General features: G+C 40.8%; 1 protein-coding gene across 6 annotated transcripts; it reads right to left on the bottom strand.

The window, feature by feature from the left end:
* Positions 1–383: 383 nt before the first annotated feature.
* On the bottom strand, positions 384–21242 carry LOC139368508 (C4b-binding protein alpha chain-like). Of its 6 annotated transcripts, XM_071107489.1 has the most exons (13): positions 20902–21031; positions 20511–20603; positions 10872–11057; positions 9549–9645; positions 8977–9050; positions 8703–8885; positions 7787–7963; positions 7424–7528; positions 4590–4619; positions 4133–4174; positions 3604–3649; positions 2951–3025; positions 384–2390 (listed from the first exon to the last, which is right to left on the bottom strand). In XM_071107489.1, the coding sequence occupies exons 2-12, from the start codon at positions 20587–20589 to the stop codon at positions 2965–2967; spliced, it is 1080 nt and encodes a 359-aa protein (XP_070963590.1). In that variant the 5' UTR covers positions 20590–20603; positions 20902–21031; the 3' UTR covers positions 384–2390; positions 2951–2964. The 6 variants fall into 6 exon arrangements, with proteins under 6 accessions (XP_070963590.1, XP_070963591.1, XP_070963594.1 ...); XM_071107490.1 differs by lacking the exon at positions 2951–3025 and having other exon boundaries at positions 20902–21242; XM_071107492.1 differs by lacking the exon at positions 7424–7528 and having other exon boundaries at positions 667–2390.
* Between the last annotated feature and the right edge of the window lie 209 nt (positions 21243–21451).

The raw sequence follows: 21451 nt of genomic DNA, 5'->3' as shown, positions 1-21451 counted from the left end.
CATTTCCCTGAAAATGACACATTTGTACACCACATCATTGCTCTCTCTTGCTCTGCTGTGGGTGCATCATGTGCATCTTGCTAGCTGTCACTGATATGGCGAGGGGCTGAAGCTCATTGGTTGAACTTGAATTGGTAGGGGGCTGGCTCACGTGGAGGAAAATGCACATCTTCCAGAAAAACTGTTGCTTTCAAAACTAGGGATTTCTTGGATAATTGAAAACAGTAAAACAGTAATTCTGCTCATAGATTATGCATGTACGAACTACACGTCGACACATCCAGTCCAAAGCAGGAAGTTAAAAAAATACTTAGTCGCCAAAGTTCCGGAGCATATCTTTAACACACAAATTAATTTGTCCAAATACTTATGACACCTTGAAATGGGGGGACTAGAAAGATCAAATCCAAGTTTATTGGTCGCATACACAGTTAAGCAGATGTTATCGCAGGTACATCGAAATGCTTGTGTTACTGGCTCCTAACAGTGCTGTAAAAAATGTCAAGCAAGTACACAAATAAGAACAAATTTGAAACAAGAAATCACAAATGACAGGATGAATCCAGTTAACAACCCAAATAACACTAATCAGTAAACAAATTCAATCTGTGTATATAAACCAATATATATATATATATATATATATACACACACACACTAAGAATATGTAGAGCAGTAGATTTATTACAGTGAACTATGTCAAGAATTCAGTTGATAAATACAGGCGGTGTGCAAAACAGTGTAGCAAAAATGCAACGCACAGTAGTAGATCTATTAGAATGAGCAATGTGAAGAATACAGTATATGAACACACAGGGTGAAAACAGTATAAAAGAAATGGTCCAGTGTTTAATGTCTCTATATACATGGGACAGCAGCGTTGGCTGTATGTGTATGTATATCAGTGGTGGTCTGTGCCATTTAAGATGAGGGAAGAATTATCATTTTATGTGTGAGCATGTCCTTATTTCTATTACAGCATATTGGATGACTAATTCATATTCCATTCACCTAGTTCAATGTGACAGCGATAAGTTTAGGCTACAACATGATTCTCAATTTTCCCCTATACCCATCATGAGGTTGCTACAACCTAGCCTATGAATGGAAGTTAACAAAGTAGGCGCACGGGTCAAGAGAAATTAGAGTAATCAAGGTGACATTGACACATTCAATACCGCTTTGCACACTCTTGCCTGCATCTAGCTGATCTCGGATGTGATCATTAGTCCAACAGTTGCAAAATAGTTTATATTGAACAAATTCAGGTATGTTTATTCCCACTTTGTTCAGTTTGCTTCCGTCTTAGATTTTTTTTTTAAACAGAATTGTCGGAATAGACCTGATCACACGCAAACAGTTCATTTTCATAGCCGCCACATACAAACAGCACGAACCCTTTGATTATTAACATCATCTCGCATCTACGCACGCTCCTCCTCTCACCTTTTCCCTTCACATGTGGACATCAGTGATCACAACCAGGCAAAGCGTCATATCATAATTGAAGTCAATGTACCCAGAGGACAGAAAGTAGTTGTCCTCAGGCTACACCATTGTTGTTGCGGCTTCTGTAGACCTTCAGTGCAAAACAGTGTGTGTATATGAATAATTGCATGACGTGAACATATTTAGTATTGTTTTATCTAAAGAGGATAACCTCTACTGTCTCTATTTGAAAAAGAATACATTCACTAAGGATGGTCCTCCCCTTCCTCCTCTGAGGAGGCTCCACTGGTATGTATGTGTATATATGTGAGTATGGTGACTACGTGTATGAGGTGTGTGAGCTTGTGTGTGTTTTCTTTGTCTCTTACTTACTCCAGGAGTACTACTTACTACTCCAACTACAGGAGATGGTTGTTGGCTGATCAGGAGTCTGATCGCCTTAAAGATACAAGCTGTTTTTCAGTACAGAGCCAAGTTTTAGCTTCACTATCCAAATAAATACACAGGGGAATCTTGTTGGACATTTTAATAAATATGATTTCCTTCAAATTCTTTATTTCAAAGGGGGCAAAACTGGCTTTGTGATGCAGGGTTGCCCTAAAGGGGAGAATTGTAACTAAGAATGTTGGCAATGAGATAAAGCAGGCTTAGATAAAGAGATATTTGTGAAGTACACTGGAAACATAAATAGTTTTTGAATAATCAGGTTAGGCCACTCATTAAGCACAAGCTTCCAAATGAGAGTGAACCAATTCATTGTCATGAGGTTTCTAAACAATCACGTAATAGAACTTCCTTTGAAAGGATATGAAACCGGTGTTTGGGAGGGGCTGCTACATTCATAAGCAGGAGGGTAGTGCATTAAATCACAGCAGCATGTTCACTGTGACTCCCTTCTCAAGGATGCAACAGAAGACTAAAGCAAATCAGAAGACTTGGTACTGAAAAAGAAAACAAAAAAATACAGTTAAGACAACCCCAGAAAATACATTTGACATTTATTTCCACACATTCTCTGTGTGGATGGGTGGACCTGTGGAACATAAAACGGGATAAATCTGTTGGACTTTGACACATACAATATATATTGAAAAGTATGTGGACACCCCTTCAAATTAGAGGATTTGGCTATTTCAGCCACACCTGTTGCGGACAGGTGTAGAAAATCGAGCACACAGTCATGCAATCTCCATAGACAAACATTGGTAGTACAATGTCCTTACTGAAGATCTCAGTGATGCTCACCCATCAAAATAAAAACATTTAGCATTTCACTGCTAAATCATACTCAATCACCCATATTTTTTTATTCCATCTTATTTTAATACAAAGCGAGGTCCATACAAAAATGGCTTGTTGAGATCGGTGTGGAAGAACTTGACTGGCCTGCACAGAGCCCTGACTTCAACCCCATCGAACACCTTTGGGATGAATTGGAACGCCGACTTCTTATTAAAGAAAATTAAATAAAAACGGTGAGCTCAGAAGTCCATCTTCTTACCGTGGCCAAGGGTGCTACAACTCTCTGTCTTCAGAGTTACTAGTGGCCACATTTCCTGAGTATCCAACTCGAGAGCTGTAACACAAAAGTCGAGCACTGGTCACCATGTCTGTATTTCTGGGTGACCAGGAGGCCAAACCTAGCGTGGAACTCAGACGTGTTTTGTGCAAACAAGCCACTCCTTGCCACATGTCATATGCCAAACGGTTTGCTATATGGCACAGAGTGGTAAGGAGTAGAATGTTATGGATACCAGACTAGGCCAAACCCATTGGTCTCATCAATCTGCCACCCTTGCCTGCCATGTGTGTGACAACCCCTCTGGACCTCTTCAACGACAGACACACCAACTAGCTCAATGTTTAAGAACACTAGAAGACTTCTGGGACAAAATGGCCATTGCGTTTACTTTGCAGCTCCACTACTGTGGCTGGTGTGTGTATATTGATGTTAAACACCAGAAAGCTTTGCAAATATAAAGCATGCAGCATTTAGCTGAAGCAGCATAGATGGCTATAACAGCAGCAAGAACTCAAAAGAACACATGAAACTGAACAACAGTTGTTTTAGTGAGCGCAAAGAAAAGAGGGAGGAGCCATGACAGGAAACAAGCCTTGGATTGGATGTTAGTTAATGAAATAAGAATTTCTTACCGTGCTTTATATTTGTAGATTATAAATACTATAATACAACCAACGACTAGAAAGAAAAAGGAGACGTTTATAAGGTATTATTTTGTTTAACATATGAAGTACTTCATTTTTACTTGTATAGATTTTAAAACCACAACATTCCTTCTCCTTACTGTGAACCACATTAATAAATAATGGGATGTCAACAGAAAGGGGTATTGTTATAGGTTTGTATACCAGTAACAATAGAAAAGTATTACAAATAACTTCATGTCTGTCCTGCAAGAAAAGGCTTGAACAGAATACTACCTAGGTAATAAAAATACATTGGTGAGCATATGCTAGAAAATAAATGATTGAGTCAACATTGTTGCACGATGACTACATTTGATAATGTTCCAACATAAAACCAAAAATACTGCTTATCCCGTTCGTCTTCATAAGATGGAATATAATACAATTCTTGGAACTTGTTTTGGAGAAGATGGTATGACTTGATTTAACAGGTCACCATGTTGCACTGTTACTGTCATTATCCATTGCAACTTACCAAGTACACCTAGGACACTCCCTAATATGATCCAAGTGTGGTCTGTAAGAGAAACAAACAAACGAGGGAAGGAAGATGCCATCATGAATTTGCAGTGAAGATGAATCATCACTAAATAGCCTAAACACTGCTTGAACCATCAAAGAGATCATACACTGTTGTAACATGTACGGATGAGAGCTAACTGTTGTAACATGTACGAATGAGAGCTAACTGTTGTAACATGTACGGATGAGAGCTAACTGTTGTAACATGTACGGATGAGAGCTAACTGTTGTAACATGTACGGATGAGAGCTAACTGTTGTAACATGTACGGATGAGAGCTAACTGTTGTAACATGTACGGATGAGAGCTAACTGTTGTAACATGTACGGATGAGAGCTAACTGTTGTAACATGTACGGATGAGAGCTAACTGTTGTAACATCAATAGGTAAAAACTGGGTGACCGCTTACTTTTGGCATCAGGGGGACCAGGTAGGCGATCTGTAACATAAAGAAGAGATATTAAGGTTTGCGCACACACACACACAAATACTTTATTTGAATCCAACAATCAAATGTACAAAAAAAAGGATCCAAACACTTCAAAAAGTCCCTGTATGCATGGCACTCAAGGGTACAGGAAAAGCACCTCCTCCTCCAAACTGCTGGGCTTCCCACGACAGCTGAAACAGAGCAGTACCTAGCCAACTGCTTTGCCCTAGTTCAGGCTCGCAATCTGGAGGCTATGCACTGCAAGCCTGTGTACGTGGCAGAGACTGCCAAATATCAACGCCACCAGCTTTCACCTACACCCATTTCCATTCATGTTGCGACAGTTGAGGTTCATACTCAGAAGTACGGCCAGGTATCCCCGCCCACTACATGGACTGGGGATGGGCCGTGAATGCTCCATTGATGCTGGTAGACTCGGCCATTGAGTAGAACTTGTTTGAAAGCTGATTTTAGTGTTGTAACAAGCAACAAAAAAAAATGTCCATCCAACCTTTACTGCATTAACGGTGGCATTTGTTATGCTAGTAAATAATCATGTTTTACCACAGAGCTGCAGCACTCATGTCTAGTCCTGGCGAGCACGCACACACAGTCTTGCACAGCTAACCTTGTGGGGCTATACAATTCAGTCCCATTCAAAATCCTATTTTCCCCAACCTGTACCCTTAACCCTATCTCCTAATCCTAATTCTAACCCTAAACCACCTACAAATAGCATTTGACCTTTTGGGAACCAACTGTCCCCAGTTGGTCAAAACATTTTTGGTTTACTATTCTTGTGGGGACTTCTGGTCCACACACACAGAAGAATGGCCTAACTGAAGAGCTCAGTGACCTTCAACGTGGCACAGTCATAGGATGCCACCTTTCCAACAAAGCAGTTCGTCAAATCTCTGCCCTGATAGAGCTGCCCCATTCAACTGTAAGTGCTGTTATTGTGAAGTGGGAACGTCTAGGAGCAACAACACGCAAAGTGGTAGGCCACACAAGCTCACAGAACGGGACCTCCGAGTGCTGAAGCGCGTAAAACCATCTGTCCTCGGTTGCAACACTCACTACCGAGTTCCAAACTGCCACTGGAAGCAACGTCAGCACAATAATTGTTTGTCGGGAGCTTCATGAACTGGGTTTCCATGGCCAAGCAGCCGCTCACAAGCCTAAAATCGCCAAGCGTCGGCTGGATTTGTGTAAAGCTCACCGCCATTGAACTCTGGAGAAGTGGAAACGCGTTCTCTGGAGTGTTGAATCACACTTTACCACCTGCCAGTCCAACAGACAAATTTGGGTTTGGTGGATGCCAGGAGAACGCTGGTTGAGAGAATGCCAAGAGTGTGCCAAGCTATCATCAAAAATATTTGTATTTGTTTAACACTTTTGGGGTTACTACATGATTCCATGTGTTATTTCATAGTTTTGATACCTTCCCTATTATTCTACAATATAGAAAATAATAAAGAACCCTGGAATGAGTAGGTATGTCCAAACTTTCGACTGGTACTGTATACATGGAAGGCGGGAAAGCCACTAATGAGGACATCTTTCACTAAGTTAGTTCTCAGCGTCAGACAATATTGTACTTCTAGTGTTATGACAAGTTTGTGTGTGTGTGTGACAGAGAGAGGCTGGGAATTGTCAACAACCTCACGATACGATATTGCAATACTTAGGTGGCGATACGATATGTATTGCGATTCTCAAGATTCCATACGTCTTGCGATTAGATACTGTGATTTTATTGCGATTCAATGTCCCAAACATATTGCTCACCATATGTCTGCTGCAGAGGGACGCCAGAGCCATGAGAAAACGAATGTTGATCAGTCAAATCAAAGTGCTGAAAACAAATTTGCTCCCATTTAAAAAGATGGAAAACAAGCTATGAAAGAGTTTTCGTGCAGGTTCAGCCAACTAGTGCAAAAATATTAATGCGATTTTGTCAAAAGGGAGTGTTTCTACATTCATGTGGATGCTACCATGACTACGGAAAATCCTGAATGAATCGTGAATAATGACGAGTGAAACAATTAAGACGCACAGTGCTAACCTCCCGTTATTGTATCATTCTTCACAATTCATTCAGGATTATCCATATAATCAAGGTAGCATCCACATGAATGTAAACGTGTTTAAAAACCTATTCTTGGCCTCCCGGGTGGCGTAGTGGTTAAGGGCGCTGTACTGCAGCGCCAGCTGTGCCATCAGAGACTGTGTTCGCGCCCAGGCTCTGTCGTAACCGGCCGCGACCGGGAGGTCCGTGGGGCGACGCACAATTGGCCTAGCGTCGTCCGGGTTAGGGAGGGCTTGGCCGGTAGGGATGTCCTGGTCTCATCGCGCACCAGGGATACCTGTGGCAGGCCGGGCGCAGTGCGCACTAACCAAAGTTGCCAGGTGCACGGTGTTTCCTCCGACACATTGGTGCGGCTGGCTTCCGGGTTGGATGCGCGCTGTGTTAAGAAGCAGCGCGGCTTGGTTGTGTATCGGAGGACGCATGACTTTCAACCTTCGTCTCTCCCGAGCCCGTACGGGAGTTGTAGCGATGAGACAAGATAGTAGCTACTAAAAACAATTGGATACCACGAAATTGGGGAGAAAAAGGGGTAAAACAAAAAAAACATTCTTATTTACAATAAAAGTGACTCCAAAATGACACAATACATTATTTACCATTCATTTCTATGACATTGTATCATTTCAAATCCAAAACAACAAAAAATTTCACTATCCCAATACTTTTGTAGCTCACTGTAAAATTAGATTAGGATTGTGCCAAGCAGTATCAAAATGGACTGTACCTTGGTTTGTGGTTTTCTTTGAAGCAGTGGTAGTAGCTGTTGTGGTAGTAGCAGTGGTAGTAGCGGTGGTAGTAGTAGTAGGGGGCTTTGTTGTCGTCGGAAGGGCTATAAAGGCATGCAATGCAATTAGGCCAATAACTATTCTTGTCCAGTCTGTCACATCAATGTACTGTTGTTATCCCTCAACATACCATATTGTCTTATCAAAATATTCTCTATATGTTTATATGAGATCAATTCAATTCAGAAAGTCAGTTTGCTGACACATTGGTCATCTGGCACTAAATACCAAATGACGCACAAAATATCTGATCCAAAATACAGGATAAAGTATGTTAAGTAACACACTGAAACAAGCCTTACCTTTGCATGTGGGAGTAGGAGCTGACCAGCCTTCTATTTCACATGTCAGACTGGCCTTTCCCATCATCTCATATCCATTGTTGCACTTATACGTCACAAAAGACTTGTGCTTGTAGGGGGGCAGATGACCTTCAATCCTAACGCCATTCTCAACAACAGGAGCAGGACATGAAACCACTGCAGATGTAAACAAAAGAGATGTTTATTCTCTATGGTTGTGAAATAAAGGTGGCCAAAGTCTCTTATTTGTTGGTTTTAGGCTACTTGAAGCAATATAAACACAATGTTGTTATAACCACCTATTTATGTATATCATGCAACTAATCTTTTCAATAAATAGGCTATATTTTTTAAACTAATTTCCCCTGGGCTCAATGTTGCATCATGGTTTTAAGTGTATAGTACACATTAGGGCAGGGCTGCACATACCTCTTCCTGGAGATCTACTGTCCAGTAGGTCTTCAGTCCAACCCTAATTTAGCATATCTGATTCAGCTAGTTAAGATCTTGTTGCGCAGCTAATAAGTAGAATCGGGTGTGTTAAATTAGGGTTGGACTGAAAACCCACAGGACTGTAGAGCTCCAGGAAGAGGGTTGAGGAGCCCTGCATTAGGGTGTCCACTGTTCAGACCGCTCCTTAGGCTGTCTCATGTACATCTGTATTATCAGGCTAGATACTGTGATATTTATAATCTTTTTTAAAATCTTTTTTATTTATTTATTTTTAACACCTTTATTTAATCTTTATAAAACTAGGCTAACTAATAACACATTCTTATTTTCAATGACGGCCTAGGAACGGTGGGTTAATCTTATCAGTGTGAACAGTTCATACGAACAGTTCTATGTCTTGTCAACAACAATAATTATGACTGTTTAAAACAGAAGGGGGGAAAAAGGCAAGCTTTCAACGTACTTTTACACTCCGGTGGAGCTGGCTGGAATTCTCCTTCCTTTTCACAGACTATGGATTTAGTTCCAACCAGAGTGAATTCCTTCTCACAGCTATATTCCACAACACTTCTATAGTGGTACACTTCATCAGGTGGGATAACAAGTCCACCGTTGACAATGGTGGGGGGCTTTCCACACTTCACCACTGCAGAGTAGAACACAACAGCAGTTATGAACAGTTTTGATCTTGGCACAAGCATAGAACTGTTTAAGATAGTTATTTTCACTTGACTAACCTTCACATACAGGAACTCTGCCATCCCAGCCTTCGACCATACAGTTCCTTACACCGCTGCCCACAAGCATATAGCTGAAAAAGAGAAAGATTAGACAGTATTTGGAGTATTGCTTTAAGGGTAACAAGGGTTACAACAGAGACGGCTCTGACCTTAAGCAAGATAGTAAAGGAAGATCATAGGATAAACATTAAACATTTCCTTCAGCTTTTAGGGAGGGGAAGTTTGATTAGGGCCGATCTGGAAATCATAAAATTAGGCCAACAAATGGACAGTTGGCATGTTAAAGAACTCAGTTCAGCCCATGAAGACAGACTCATCATGGACATTGCCAATAAGGGCTTCCAGCATTTTAAAATAGCCAACTGGGTGGGGATTCCTATGAGTTGGGAGCCCAGTGAAGAAGAATAAAAATGGACAACTTTAAAACGTAGTGGTCACAGATGCTATAATGGCACAGATACAAAGATGAGTGCTCTCTCTATGGTTCAGCCCTATGAGAGACACAGAGAGAGAGAGAGACACAGAGACAGAGACAGAGAGAGATATGAGGCAAATAGCCTTGCACTGACCCAGTGTCACAGAAAGCAACAGCCCTGGCGCCAAACAGAACCCCTGAGAGATTATATCGGCCGTTCATCACTTCTCCTGGTGAGCCACACGACCTTACTGAAACAACCATAAAGAAAAAGAGTCATGTACGGAGCAAATGTAGGCTAGCCTGGCCTGTTTTGTGCCAACATTCCACTCCTTGCCACTGTGTCATATGCCAAACATGACATGGAGTGGCAAGGAGTGGAATGTTGAAAGAAAACAGGTCCAGATTCCAGGTTAGCCTACTTTTTCAGTGAGTTTTATGAATGGGCAATGAATATATCAAGTTGTGAGTGGGTGGGTAAAAACTGTTTAGTGAAAAGCATGAGCTGGTGCATACCCAAAAGAGTTAGGAGGTGCGGACTAACGGCGAGTAAACTATAGGCTATAAAAATAAATAAAAGAGTTGCACACTGTATACACAAGCTCCCAGCAATATATTGGGTAAACCGACATCTCTAGATCACTGTGCCTTCTTCAGGGTAATATCATGAATGCTTGAACAGGTTATATAAACAACCAGTGCAATTAATGCAACCAATGACTAGTGAGGGGTATGTCATAGTAATTAGGGTGCTGAGGATGAAAAAGTTACTGTTAAAAGACAATAGTTTACAGCATGTTAAATATATTAGGCTATTGTTTTCATCATATTACAACATGATTAGATATTGTACATAGTATTAACATGAAAATGCATTTTACTATTTCATATATAGATTTAATTGTTTCCAATTAATTTAATCTTAGTCACATGCAATCCTTTGGTTCAAACGCAATGCATAATAAGCATCTCTACCAGGGAACATCTTGGGTGCACGCTGATAAGCTGTGGAAAGAATACGTTCATTTAGCAGACCTGGTCATAAAAAAAGGGGGACTTGTTTATTAAAAAGGGCCCGAGGTCCAAGTCAACATTCAGACCACTAGTATTTTTTGTATAGGAGATCCAGTAGGCCTCCCTCTGTAGTAGTAGGGTCTCAATGTTACCTCCTCTCCTTGGTAGGGGAACATGCTCGATACCTCTTTTGTATTTGAGGGAAGAAATAGGATGGTTAGCTCAAACAAAGTGAGCTGCTACTGGGTAGTCAGTGTTCTTGCACCTGATTGAGCTGCGGTGTTCAGCTATGCGTTGTTTACCCTGAAGAAGGCACAGTGATACTGAAACATTGGTGGTTTACCCAATAAATTACTGGGAGCTTATATAGAGTGGGCGACTATTTATTTTTTAGAACTAAAAACATTTACAGGAATATGGCCTAACTTTTTAGCACAATAAAAAATACAATTATTGGAATTACATTCGCATGTCAGTGTCACTGTACTCCACACGCCAGCAGTACAGATGACTGATCGAGACCCTCCAGCACGGACATATCCAGTTGAACACTCAAAACTTGCTTTTGTTCCATCTCCAAATGTCTCTTGGGTTGATGTAAAAACCATGTTTGACCCTTCTAACGGTATGGGTTTGGAGCACTCTTGACCTGAAAACAAAGGAGACAAAATTGAATGACCAAGGTGGACAAATACTGGAGACAACACCTTCAAAACCCACATTGTCTCATGTCAGATGGGGTCATTCTAACCCGACACGCAGTTGCCAGGAGCCATGTGTCTAACTAAACGTGGAACTCATGGTTCTTTCAAGACAACTCATACACTCGAAGGGTTAACATTTACGTACGTGTTTTGCGTAGAGCTTCCTATTGGTCGATTATTCCAAGTAGGAAGCTCTGAGCTCATTTTTTTACAGTGGGTTTCCAAGTCAAAAATGTTAGTTTTGAGCTGTCTTAAAAGCCGCATCTCTTATATTGAGATTTTGCTCATTTTCCAAACACTAGTTCTTAGTTTTGAAAATCACGCAGATATAACACACTGGTTACCAGAGACGGAAGTGGAAGCGAGACACCCCACTGTTTTTTTTCTGGTTCAATTAAAGGCAAATGAACTAAGTAGATAGTTAGTTACTATTGCATTGGTGTCTATAGGAGTGTCTATAGGAGACCCACCCCGTTAAGTAGACCAGAATTTCTCTCTTTGCTGGCTCCTACAGAAAGACATGCTTGATCAGCTCCTCTTGCCCCAGCTAGCAGCCTTGTGCTAGCTTGTTTGAATGGCCATAACGGTAGCTAGTTTGCCAGCTTGTTGATGAAGTTGTATGCCACTAAAGATACGGGACTGTTCTTAGAAATCATCATGCATCTGACTGACAACTGGCACTGTCTCACTGCTTTGTAACGTTTGGCCAACGCGATGACGTCGCAGCTAGAACCGTTATCTGTGCTGCAGAATTCGGCACACTAATCAGAAAATTAACTATAACGAAAACTAATGTGTGTTATCAGATAGAATTTCAGTACACTATCAGTGCAGATGGCTGTCACGCAATCTGACGTGAGACAATGATTTAAACCATAGACGGTATAAGCAAAGACAGTATGAAGATATTCAGGCTGCATCACAACTGGCCGGGATTGGGAGTTCCATAGGGCGGCGCACAATTGGCCCAGCGTCGTCCGTCATTGTAAATTGTTAACTGACTTGCCTAGTTAAATAAAAGGTAAAAAAAATAATAATAATTAAGCAATGTCATGGCAACGTTAGCTAGCATAGCTCACGCGAAGAAACGCCTCGTCAGGTCTACCAGTGCAGGCCGTCAAATGAAAAGGCACTGCTATTCCATATAGTTGTTCTTAACAAAAATTTTACGTGTCAGTGTCACTTTCACACGGTTGTAGTTAATGACAGGCTCAGCTATATAAAGACATTGGCTTGAATCTAGGTTGCCTTTCGAATGTTTCACTTCAGACTTGCCAAATTTCTAACCCGGTCGAGAAGGGCGTAATTGCGGCTCGTAAGTAAGGGCGTTCCTGCATGTGGGCATCTCTGTACGGAACTCCTCCTTATGCTTCTATTGGGGGTGCTCCAGTACATAACGTTGGATGCCAACCACTGATAAACCCTGCAGAAGAAGCTAGCTAGGACACCAGTAGACACCGGCTGTGTCTGAATACCCATATTTGCGTCCTAAAATAGGCCACTTGATTATGCGAAAGAAGAAAGTTGAATTTTATAAAAAATATATATTTTATATTCTTCAAAGTAGCCACTCTTTGCCTTGATGACAGCTTTGCACCCACTTGGCATTCTCTCAACAAGCTTCACCTGGAATGCTTTTCCAACAGTCTTGAAGGAGTTCCCACATATGCTGAGCACTTGTTGGCTGCGTTTCCTTCACTCTGCAGTCCAACTCATCCCAAACCATCTCTATTGGGTTGAGGCCAGGTCATCTGATACAGTCTCAATCACTCTCCTTGGTCAAAAGGTCAAATAACCCTTATACGGCCAGGAGGTGTGTTGTGGGTCATTGTCCTGTTGGTGTCCTTTAACAGTGGTTTCTTTGCAGCAATTCGACCATGAAGGACTGATTCACGCAGTCTCCTCTGAACAGTTGATGTTCAGATGTGTCTGTTACTTGAACTCTGAAGCATTTATTTGGGCTGCAATTTGAGGCTGGTAACTAATGAACTTAACCTCTGTAGCAGAGGTAACTCTGGGTCTTCCTTTCCTGTGGCGGTCCTCATGAGAGCCAGTTTCATCATAGCAATTGATGGTTTTTACGACTGCACTTGAAGAAACTTTCAAAGTTCTTGACATTTTGCAGATGGACTGACCTTAATGTTTTAAAGTAATGATGGACTGTCGTTTCTCTTTGCTTATCGGAGCTGTTCTTGCCATAACATGGACTTGGTCTTTTAGCAAATAGGGCCATCTTCTGTATACCACCCCTACCTTGTCACAACACAACTGATTGGCTCAAATGCATTAAGAAAATACATTTCACAAAATGAACAAGACACACCTGTTAATTGAAATGCATTTCAGGTGACTACCCCATGAAGCTGGTTGAGAGAATGCCAAGAGTGTGCAAAGCTGTCATCAAGGCAAAGGGTGGCTATTTGAAGAATATAAAATATATTTTTATTTAAAAAATTTGGTTACATGATTCCATATGTGTTATTTCATAGTTTTGATGTCTTCACTATTAATTTACAATGTGGAAAATAATACAAATAAAGAAAAACCATTGAACAGGTAGGTGTTCTAAAACTTGACTGGTACTGTACACCTAAAGTAACATTGCAGGACTGTGGTTAGGTTCGGGACCAGTTCTTGTGGTAGCGTGTGGGAGTCGGACAGAAAGCCAGGAGTGAAACTGGGCTGACATTCTGCACATTTTCTCATCAATGAAACATCTGATCAATGCATTTTTATGTTACCAAAACTATAATCCGTTACGAACACAGTGTACTACGTTTCATAGACTTTGCCAAAGTTGACATTGTTTAGAAATAGTGCAAGGTTAAATTGAGTTTGTGCACAGATACAGGATGGACAACAATCTCTGCAGCACTCCACCAATCAGGCATTTATGGTAGTGGCTAGACGGAAGCCACTCCTCAGTAAAAGTCCATGGAGAATAAGAACGCCACCCAGCTGCCCACTGCACTGAGGATAGGAAACACGGTCACCACCGATAAATCCACTATAATTGAGAATTTCAATAAGCATTTTTCTACGGCTGCCCATGCTTTCCACCTGGCTACCCCTACCCCGGTCAACAGCACTGCACAGCCCACAGCAACTCGCCCAAGCCTTCCCCATTTATCCTTCTCCCAAATCCAGTCAGCTGATGTTCTAAAAGAGCTGCAAAATCTGGACCCCTACAAATCAGCCGGGCTAGACAATCTGGACCCCTACAAATCAGCCGTGCTAAACAATCTGGACACTTTCTTTCTAAAATTATCTGCCGAAATTGTTGCAACCCCTATTACTAGTGTTACGAATCCCTTTTGGCCCGACAGTCTAGGGGGGATGGTAGTGAGACCCGTAACATAACTCATGTAAATTATAACAGTGACAAAGTAAAAGTGAACGAAATAACCACGACAACCGAAATAATACCGTCAAACTCAGGGTTTATTTCTAAACACACGGTAATGGGGGGAGCAGGAAAAAGGGGCTGAGCTGGACCCAAGGAAAGAAACAATAAGTATTCAAAACACCCCTAAGCTAGACTAGCCTATTTCAACAACAGCTAACTAACTAACCAAAAATACAGTGGGTGGTCCGCCCAGTTCTAACTAGTGTGTGTTAACAAAGTTTACCTACGGGTAGTGTATGCCCATGGGCGACTTGTCTTGGTTTCCCCCTTTTCCCACCAGCAAACACCATAAGCAAAAACAATACTCACAGGAGATGACAAAGTGCTTTGGAGGTGCTCAAACAAAAGAAGAGGTTAATTAATACACAAAGAGAGAGATCTACATACATGGCATTTACAAAGAGATTGTGCTACTGAAATCTATCAAGAACAGCTATCTACCAACATGGCATTACCACGATTGAGCTCTCCTGAAATCTACCAAGAACAGCTATCTACCAACATGGCATTACCACGATTGAGCTCTCCTGAAATCTACCAAGAACAGCTATCTACCAACATGGCATTACAAAGATTGAGCTCTCCTGAAATCTACCAAGAACAGCTATCTACCAACATGGCATTACAAAGATTGAGCTTCTGAACAAACAAATGATGGGGTTTTTAAACCATGGGGAAGGAACTGTGATAGGGTAGGAAACAGGAGGAGGTGTGTCTTCTGATTGATGGGTTGATTGTTGACTGATTGGGGAGTAATGATTTTCACCTGTGAGGGGAGAAGGAGAGAAAAGAAACACACACAGGATACACACAGACACAGGATACCTGTATCCGTAACAACTAGCCTGTTCAACCTCTCCTGTCGTCTGAGATTCCCAAAGATTAGAAAGCAGCTGTGGTCATCCCCCTCTTCAAAGGGGGGACTCTTGACCCAAACTGCTACAGACCTATATCTATTCTACCCTGCCTTTCCAAGGTCTTCAAAAGCCAAGTCAACAAACAGATTACCTACCATTTTGAATCCCACCATACCTTCTCCGCTATGCAATCTGGTTTCAGAGATGGTCATGGGTGCACCTCAGCCACGCTCAAGGTTCCTCAACAATATCTTAACCGCCATAGATAAGAAACAATACTGTGCAGCCGTATTCATTGATCTGGCCAAGGCTTTCGACTCTGTCAATCACCACATCCTCATCGGCAGACTCGATAGCCTTGGTTTCTCAAATGATTGCCTCGCCTGGTTCACCAACTACTTCTCTGATAGAGTTCAGTGTGTCAAATCAGAGGGCCTGTTGTCCAAGCCTCTGGCAGTCTCTATTGGACCGACTTCTCTGTAAACATAAGGGATTTTTCTTTATCAATAATGACCAATTATGTATACATTTCAATCAGGACTGACTAATCAGAATACTATTATGTTACTGTATAGATGTATGAATTTTCTTTGATTCCTAGTACTGAATATCATGTGTGTAATTGTAATCAAGAATTAGAACAATGACTGTCTGTTCTTTGGTAGAAACTAATGAACTTATCGTCAGACATTGCTAGAATGCTTATCTACACAGGAAGACCTTGGCTTGGTCATAAATGATCTAAATTGGTGGGAGACGATGTAGGAAGGCTTAAGAACTATACTGCCATTGTACCGCAGTGGCGGAGAGATGGGACAGTTCGAAACCTAATGATGTCATTTTCAGTTTATAACCGGTTGTAAAATGTATCATGTTTAGTACTCTCGAGAATAAACTCTAGTGCTTGATTTTGAGACTGGTCTCCGGCCATTTTATGCAAATAAGTTTCTTACAAATCCTTAGAAATGGGCTGAGTATTAATTTAATTGGGTATTAAACATATAGGAATTTAATTCCTCTAACAACATCAATGATGTCGCTCTTGCTGCTGGTCCACCTCTACGCAGACGATACCATTCTGTATACTTCTGGCCCTTCTTTGGACACTGTGTTAACAAACCACCAAACGAGCTTCAATGCCATACAACACTCATTCCGTGGCATCCAATTGCTCTTAAATACAAGTCAAACTAAATACATGCTCTTCAACCGATCGCTGCCTGCATCTGCCCACCCGTCCAACATCACTACTCTGGACGGTTCTGACTTAGAATATGTGGACAACTACAAAAACCTAGGTGCCTGGTTAGACTGTAAGCTCTCCTTCCAGACTCACATCAAACATCTCCAATCCAAAGTTAAATCTAGAATTGGCTTCCTATTTCGCAACAAAGCATTCTTCACTCATGCTGCCAAACACACCCTTCTAAAACTGACCATTCTACCAATCCTTGACTTCGGCGATGTCATTTACAAAATAGCCTCCAATACCCTACTCAATAAATTGGATGCAGTCTATCACAGTGCCATCCGTTTTGTCACCAAAGCCCCATATACTACCCACCACTGCGACGTGTATGGTCTCGTTGGCTGGCCCTCGCTTCATACTCGTCGCCAAACCTACTGGCTCCAGGTCATCTACAAGACCCTGCTAGGTAAAGCCCCCCCTTATCTCAGCTCGCTGGTCACCGTGGCAGCACCCACCTGTAGCACGTGCTCCAGCAGGTATATCTCTCTGGTCACCCCCCAAAACCAATTCTTCCTTTGGCCAGCTCTCTTTCCAGTTCTCTGCTGCCAATGACTGGAACGAACTACAAAAATCTCTGAAACTGGAAACACTTATCTCCCTCACTAGCTTTACGCACCATTTGTGAGAGCAGCTCACAGATTACTGCACATAGCTCATCTATAATTTTGCACAAACAACTACCTCTCCCCCTACTGTATTTATTTATTTAGCTCCTTTGCACCCCATTATTTCCACTGCAAATCTACCATTCCAGTGTTTTACTTGCTATATTGTATTTACTTCGCCACCATGGCGTTTTTTTTGCCTTTACCTCCCTTCTCACCTCATTTGCTCACATTGTATATAGACTTATTTTTCTACTGTATGTTTGTTTTACTCCATGTGTAACTCTGTTGTTGTATGTCGAACTGTTTTGCTTCATCTTGGCAGGTCGCAATTGTACATGAGAACTTGTTCTCAACTTGCCTACCTGGTTAAATAAAGGTTAAATATTTTTTTTATATATATTTTTTTATTGTAAATACGAGTTTTTTCTTAACTGACTTGCGTAGTTAAAGGTTAAATATATATTTTTAAATACATTATGGGGTACTGTGTGTAGATGGGGGGGGGGGGGGGGGGTAATGGGGATTTGCACTGTTTGTGTATTCTACTTGAACACAGCGTCCCCACATTTCCCACTCCAAATAGCCTGAAGCCACAGGCTTCTTTTCACACAGAGGTAAAGTTGGTTTTATAAATTGCACATTCGGACATTCAACGGATCTTCTCCAAAAGCCATTTGAAAATCAATAACTAATTCACCGTTTGTCACAAAATCAAACCAGATATGACTTATTCTATAAATGTCTAGCATAGTTTTACCTTTTTTTTGTAGAAATTCCAGTTGACTTGATAGAAATACATAACTATGGCATCTATAAAATGCCATTTAAACAGTATAAATCAATAGCGTTTTCACTGACATAATCAAACTATGTATGATTTATTCTATAAATGTCTAGTGTACTTTTACAACCTTTGCTTAGAGTAGAAATTCCAGTTTTGATAAATACATAAAATCTCAAATATTGCATTTAAAGACAGAAAAAATATCAATAACTAATTCAGTGATTTCACAGAAAAGTGAAAATATGCACATTCTGTGGCAGTCCGCCAATAGCGTCGAATAGTCCCCGCGATATGCAACTGTTCAGGGAAGTCAGGAACCAATACACGCAGTCAGTGAGGAAAGCAAAGGCTAGCTTTTTCAAGCAGAAATTCACATCCTGTAACTAACTGCAAAAAGTTTTGGGACACTAAAGTCCATGGAGAACAAGAGCACCTCCTCCCAGCTGCCCACTGCACTGAGGCTAGGTAACACGGCCACAACTGATAAATCCATGATAATCGAAAATTTCAATAAGCATTTCTCAACGGCTGGCCATGCCTTCCTCCTGGCTACTCCAACCCCGGCGAACAGGTTTTCTGAGTTACAAAAGACCATCAGACTGTGCTGTCATTTTGCACATTCTACAGTTCTAACAAACAGTAACATAATACCTGAATACTTCTCTGCATGCTTTAGTGTCTAGCAAGCCAAGACCACGGGACTTGGTGTATGTAGGTGCAATTTATTATCGTGAATAGGGTGGTGAACCTAGTAAAGTGGCGAGTCTACATATCACAGACAACTCCTTTTGAGCAGTGTCTGTCTGTTATACATTTGATCAATGGGTATAATGGTAAATCTGATCCCCAAGGGCTCACTTGGATATTTAGAGTTGGAGGTAAAGAAAAATATATAAAACTAGGACATTAAAAAGCTGGCAGAATTATTTCATCCACATAAAGTATGTCTTTTAAAAGTATAAATACCTTTCTAAGACCACTGTCTTTCTGGATGTTTTAAAAGGTTTGCAAATAGTTATTTCTGCAAGGAATGTGAATTGAAAGGGATACCCACTAGTATAATGGGTATAAATGTATGGTAGTTGCACACCTCCCTGCTGAATTATGTAGTGCTGATTTTGGGCCAGTAGATTTATTTTTTGGGTCAGTTTGCGCTGTTCTGTGAGGGAGTAGTACACAGTGTGTACGAGATCTTCAGTTTCTTGGCAATTTCTCGCATGGAATAGCCTTCATTTCTCAGAACAAGAATAGACTGACGAGTTTCAGAAGAAGTGCTTCGTTTCTGGCCATTTTGAGCCTGTAATCGAACCCACAAACGCTGACGCTCCAGATACTAGTCTAAAGGACAGTTTTATTGCTTCTTTAAAATCAGAACAGTTTAACTGTGCTAACATAATTGCAAAGGGTTTTCTCATGAACAATGAGCCTTTTAAAATGGTAAATTCAGGTTAGCTAACACAACATGCCATTGGAACACAGGAGTGATGGTTGCTGATAATGGGCCTCTGTACGCCTATGTAGACATTCCATTAAAACTCAGCTGTATCCAGCTACAATAGTCATTTACAACATTAACAATGTCTACACTGTATTTCTGATCAATTTGATGTTATTTTAAGGGACAATGTTTTTGCTTTTCTTTCACAAACAAGGACATTTTTTAGTGACCCCAAATCTAATTTGACTTAAGATGCACATTTTATGCCAGGCCCCTTCTAATAGGGTATAACAGACTCCTTAGAACTTTGACCACATGCCCTCTAGACGGACTACATGCCCTCTATCAAAAACTGAAATGTTTACACAAAACAAAGGTTGTAAAAGTATGTTAAACCTTTATAGAATAAATCATACATAGTTTGATGTTTGTGACAAACGGTTAATTAGTTAATGTTTTATACAGCTTTAAATTGCATTTTAAAGATTTACATTTCCAACAAATCAAAACTGGAATTTGTATTCAAAACAGGTTGTAAAAAGTCATTTATAGAATAAACCATGTCTATTTTTATGTTTGTGACAATCAATGAATTAGTTATTGATTTTTACATTAGCCAAAAGCCATTTAAAATTGTATGTTGAATGTCCGAATATAAAACGAACTTTACCTCGGGTCTTTTCATTGGCTTTATTTCCCTGCATGGAAGCATTGCAAACCATCGGTTGGGATTTTTGACCTGGCTTCATGTACTCCTCCTGAACAACACTGCAGCCTATCGGTATGTTGTGCTATTTCTGTATAACAAAAATAATCGATGACGACCAAGGTAACGATTTTACAATGGGGGTCAATAGGAAATTAATGTTGGTATTCCCCAACTATTCTCATTGCATTCTCAAACCCTGGTCTATATGAAAAGCGTTCCCGGAAGTCTCGGAGTGTTGCGCCCCTGGGTTTAGAAACTATGTGGTACACGCTTCAAACCAGAGTTTCAAACCAATGGATGAAAACATGCAGTCATAGAAATAGAGTTATGCTTGTAGATAACCCTACCTTGAACAGTGAGAACCATGAGGGCAAGGTGGACCATCCATATTGTCAAGAACCAACAGACGTCTTTAGAGGGCTGCATGACGTCTTCGTTTCCTGTAACGAGCAGCAGCACACAATCTCCTGAATTGGTTGGTTTGCTTGATAATCTGTACTGTAAAGTTTGATCCCCTCTTATACGGATGAATTTCTCAATATCCACTTGTCGTAATCACACTGTGTTCACAATAAAATACAGGCACAACTAAGTTAGCTAGCTGGTACTGGAAACTGCGAGCTAGCTAGCATGGCTAATTAACGTTAGCTAGCTACTGTGTTTGCGTACATCGCACTTTCTTCTATAACAATGTCCAATAATGATCAGTTATAGTATTAGGAAAACTCATAGTCTTACCTTATTGTACAAGTAGTCTAGCTACAACTTCTTCAACTGACAGCTCTGTCTGCCTGTTTCGCAACAGCAAATGAACGTTTATTTCCTGAATTTCCTGGTTGGCGGCGGTTTTGTAGCTCGTGAGAATAGTGGAATTTGCGGTTGGCCTTCAAAATAAAAGTTCCCCATGTAAACTAATCCAAAGAGTGGAATAATGCCATATTTGGACTAAAACGTGCTAAACAGGGTTGTAATGGTGTTACATAACTTAAAAATAAAATACAATTATGATTTATATTTACAATAAATATAAACAGTCGAAATCCCACTGTGGATGTATTAGATCAGGGGCCTCAATTTGTCTATCACTGTGTGTCGCCAATTGATGTGATAACCATCTTGAGGGATGACAGAAATACTTTCCCCGAAACCTTCTCAATTAAACGTTAACTACAAAGTAGGCTTACATGGCAGAAGTAGTGTATATCATGAGTAAGTATGTTATTTTTTATATATTATTTGTCATTTGCTAATTTAGCCATGAAATGAGCAATGGTTCTGTACTACTGCT

The sequence above is a fragment of the Oncorhynchus clarkii genome, chromosome 16 (assembly GCF_045791955.1).
Source record: "Oncorhynchus clarkii lewisi isolate Uvic-CL-2024 chromosome 16, UVic_Ocla_1.0, whole genome shotgun sequence".
Taxonomy (NCBI): Eukaryota; Metazoa; Chordata; class Actinopteri; order Salmoniformes; family Salmonidae; genus Oncorhynchus; species Oncorhynchus clarkii.
The sequence above is the reverse complement of the archived record's forward strand: the minus strand, read 5'-3'. Positions and strand labels throughout refer to the sequence as shown.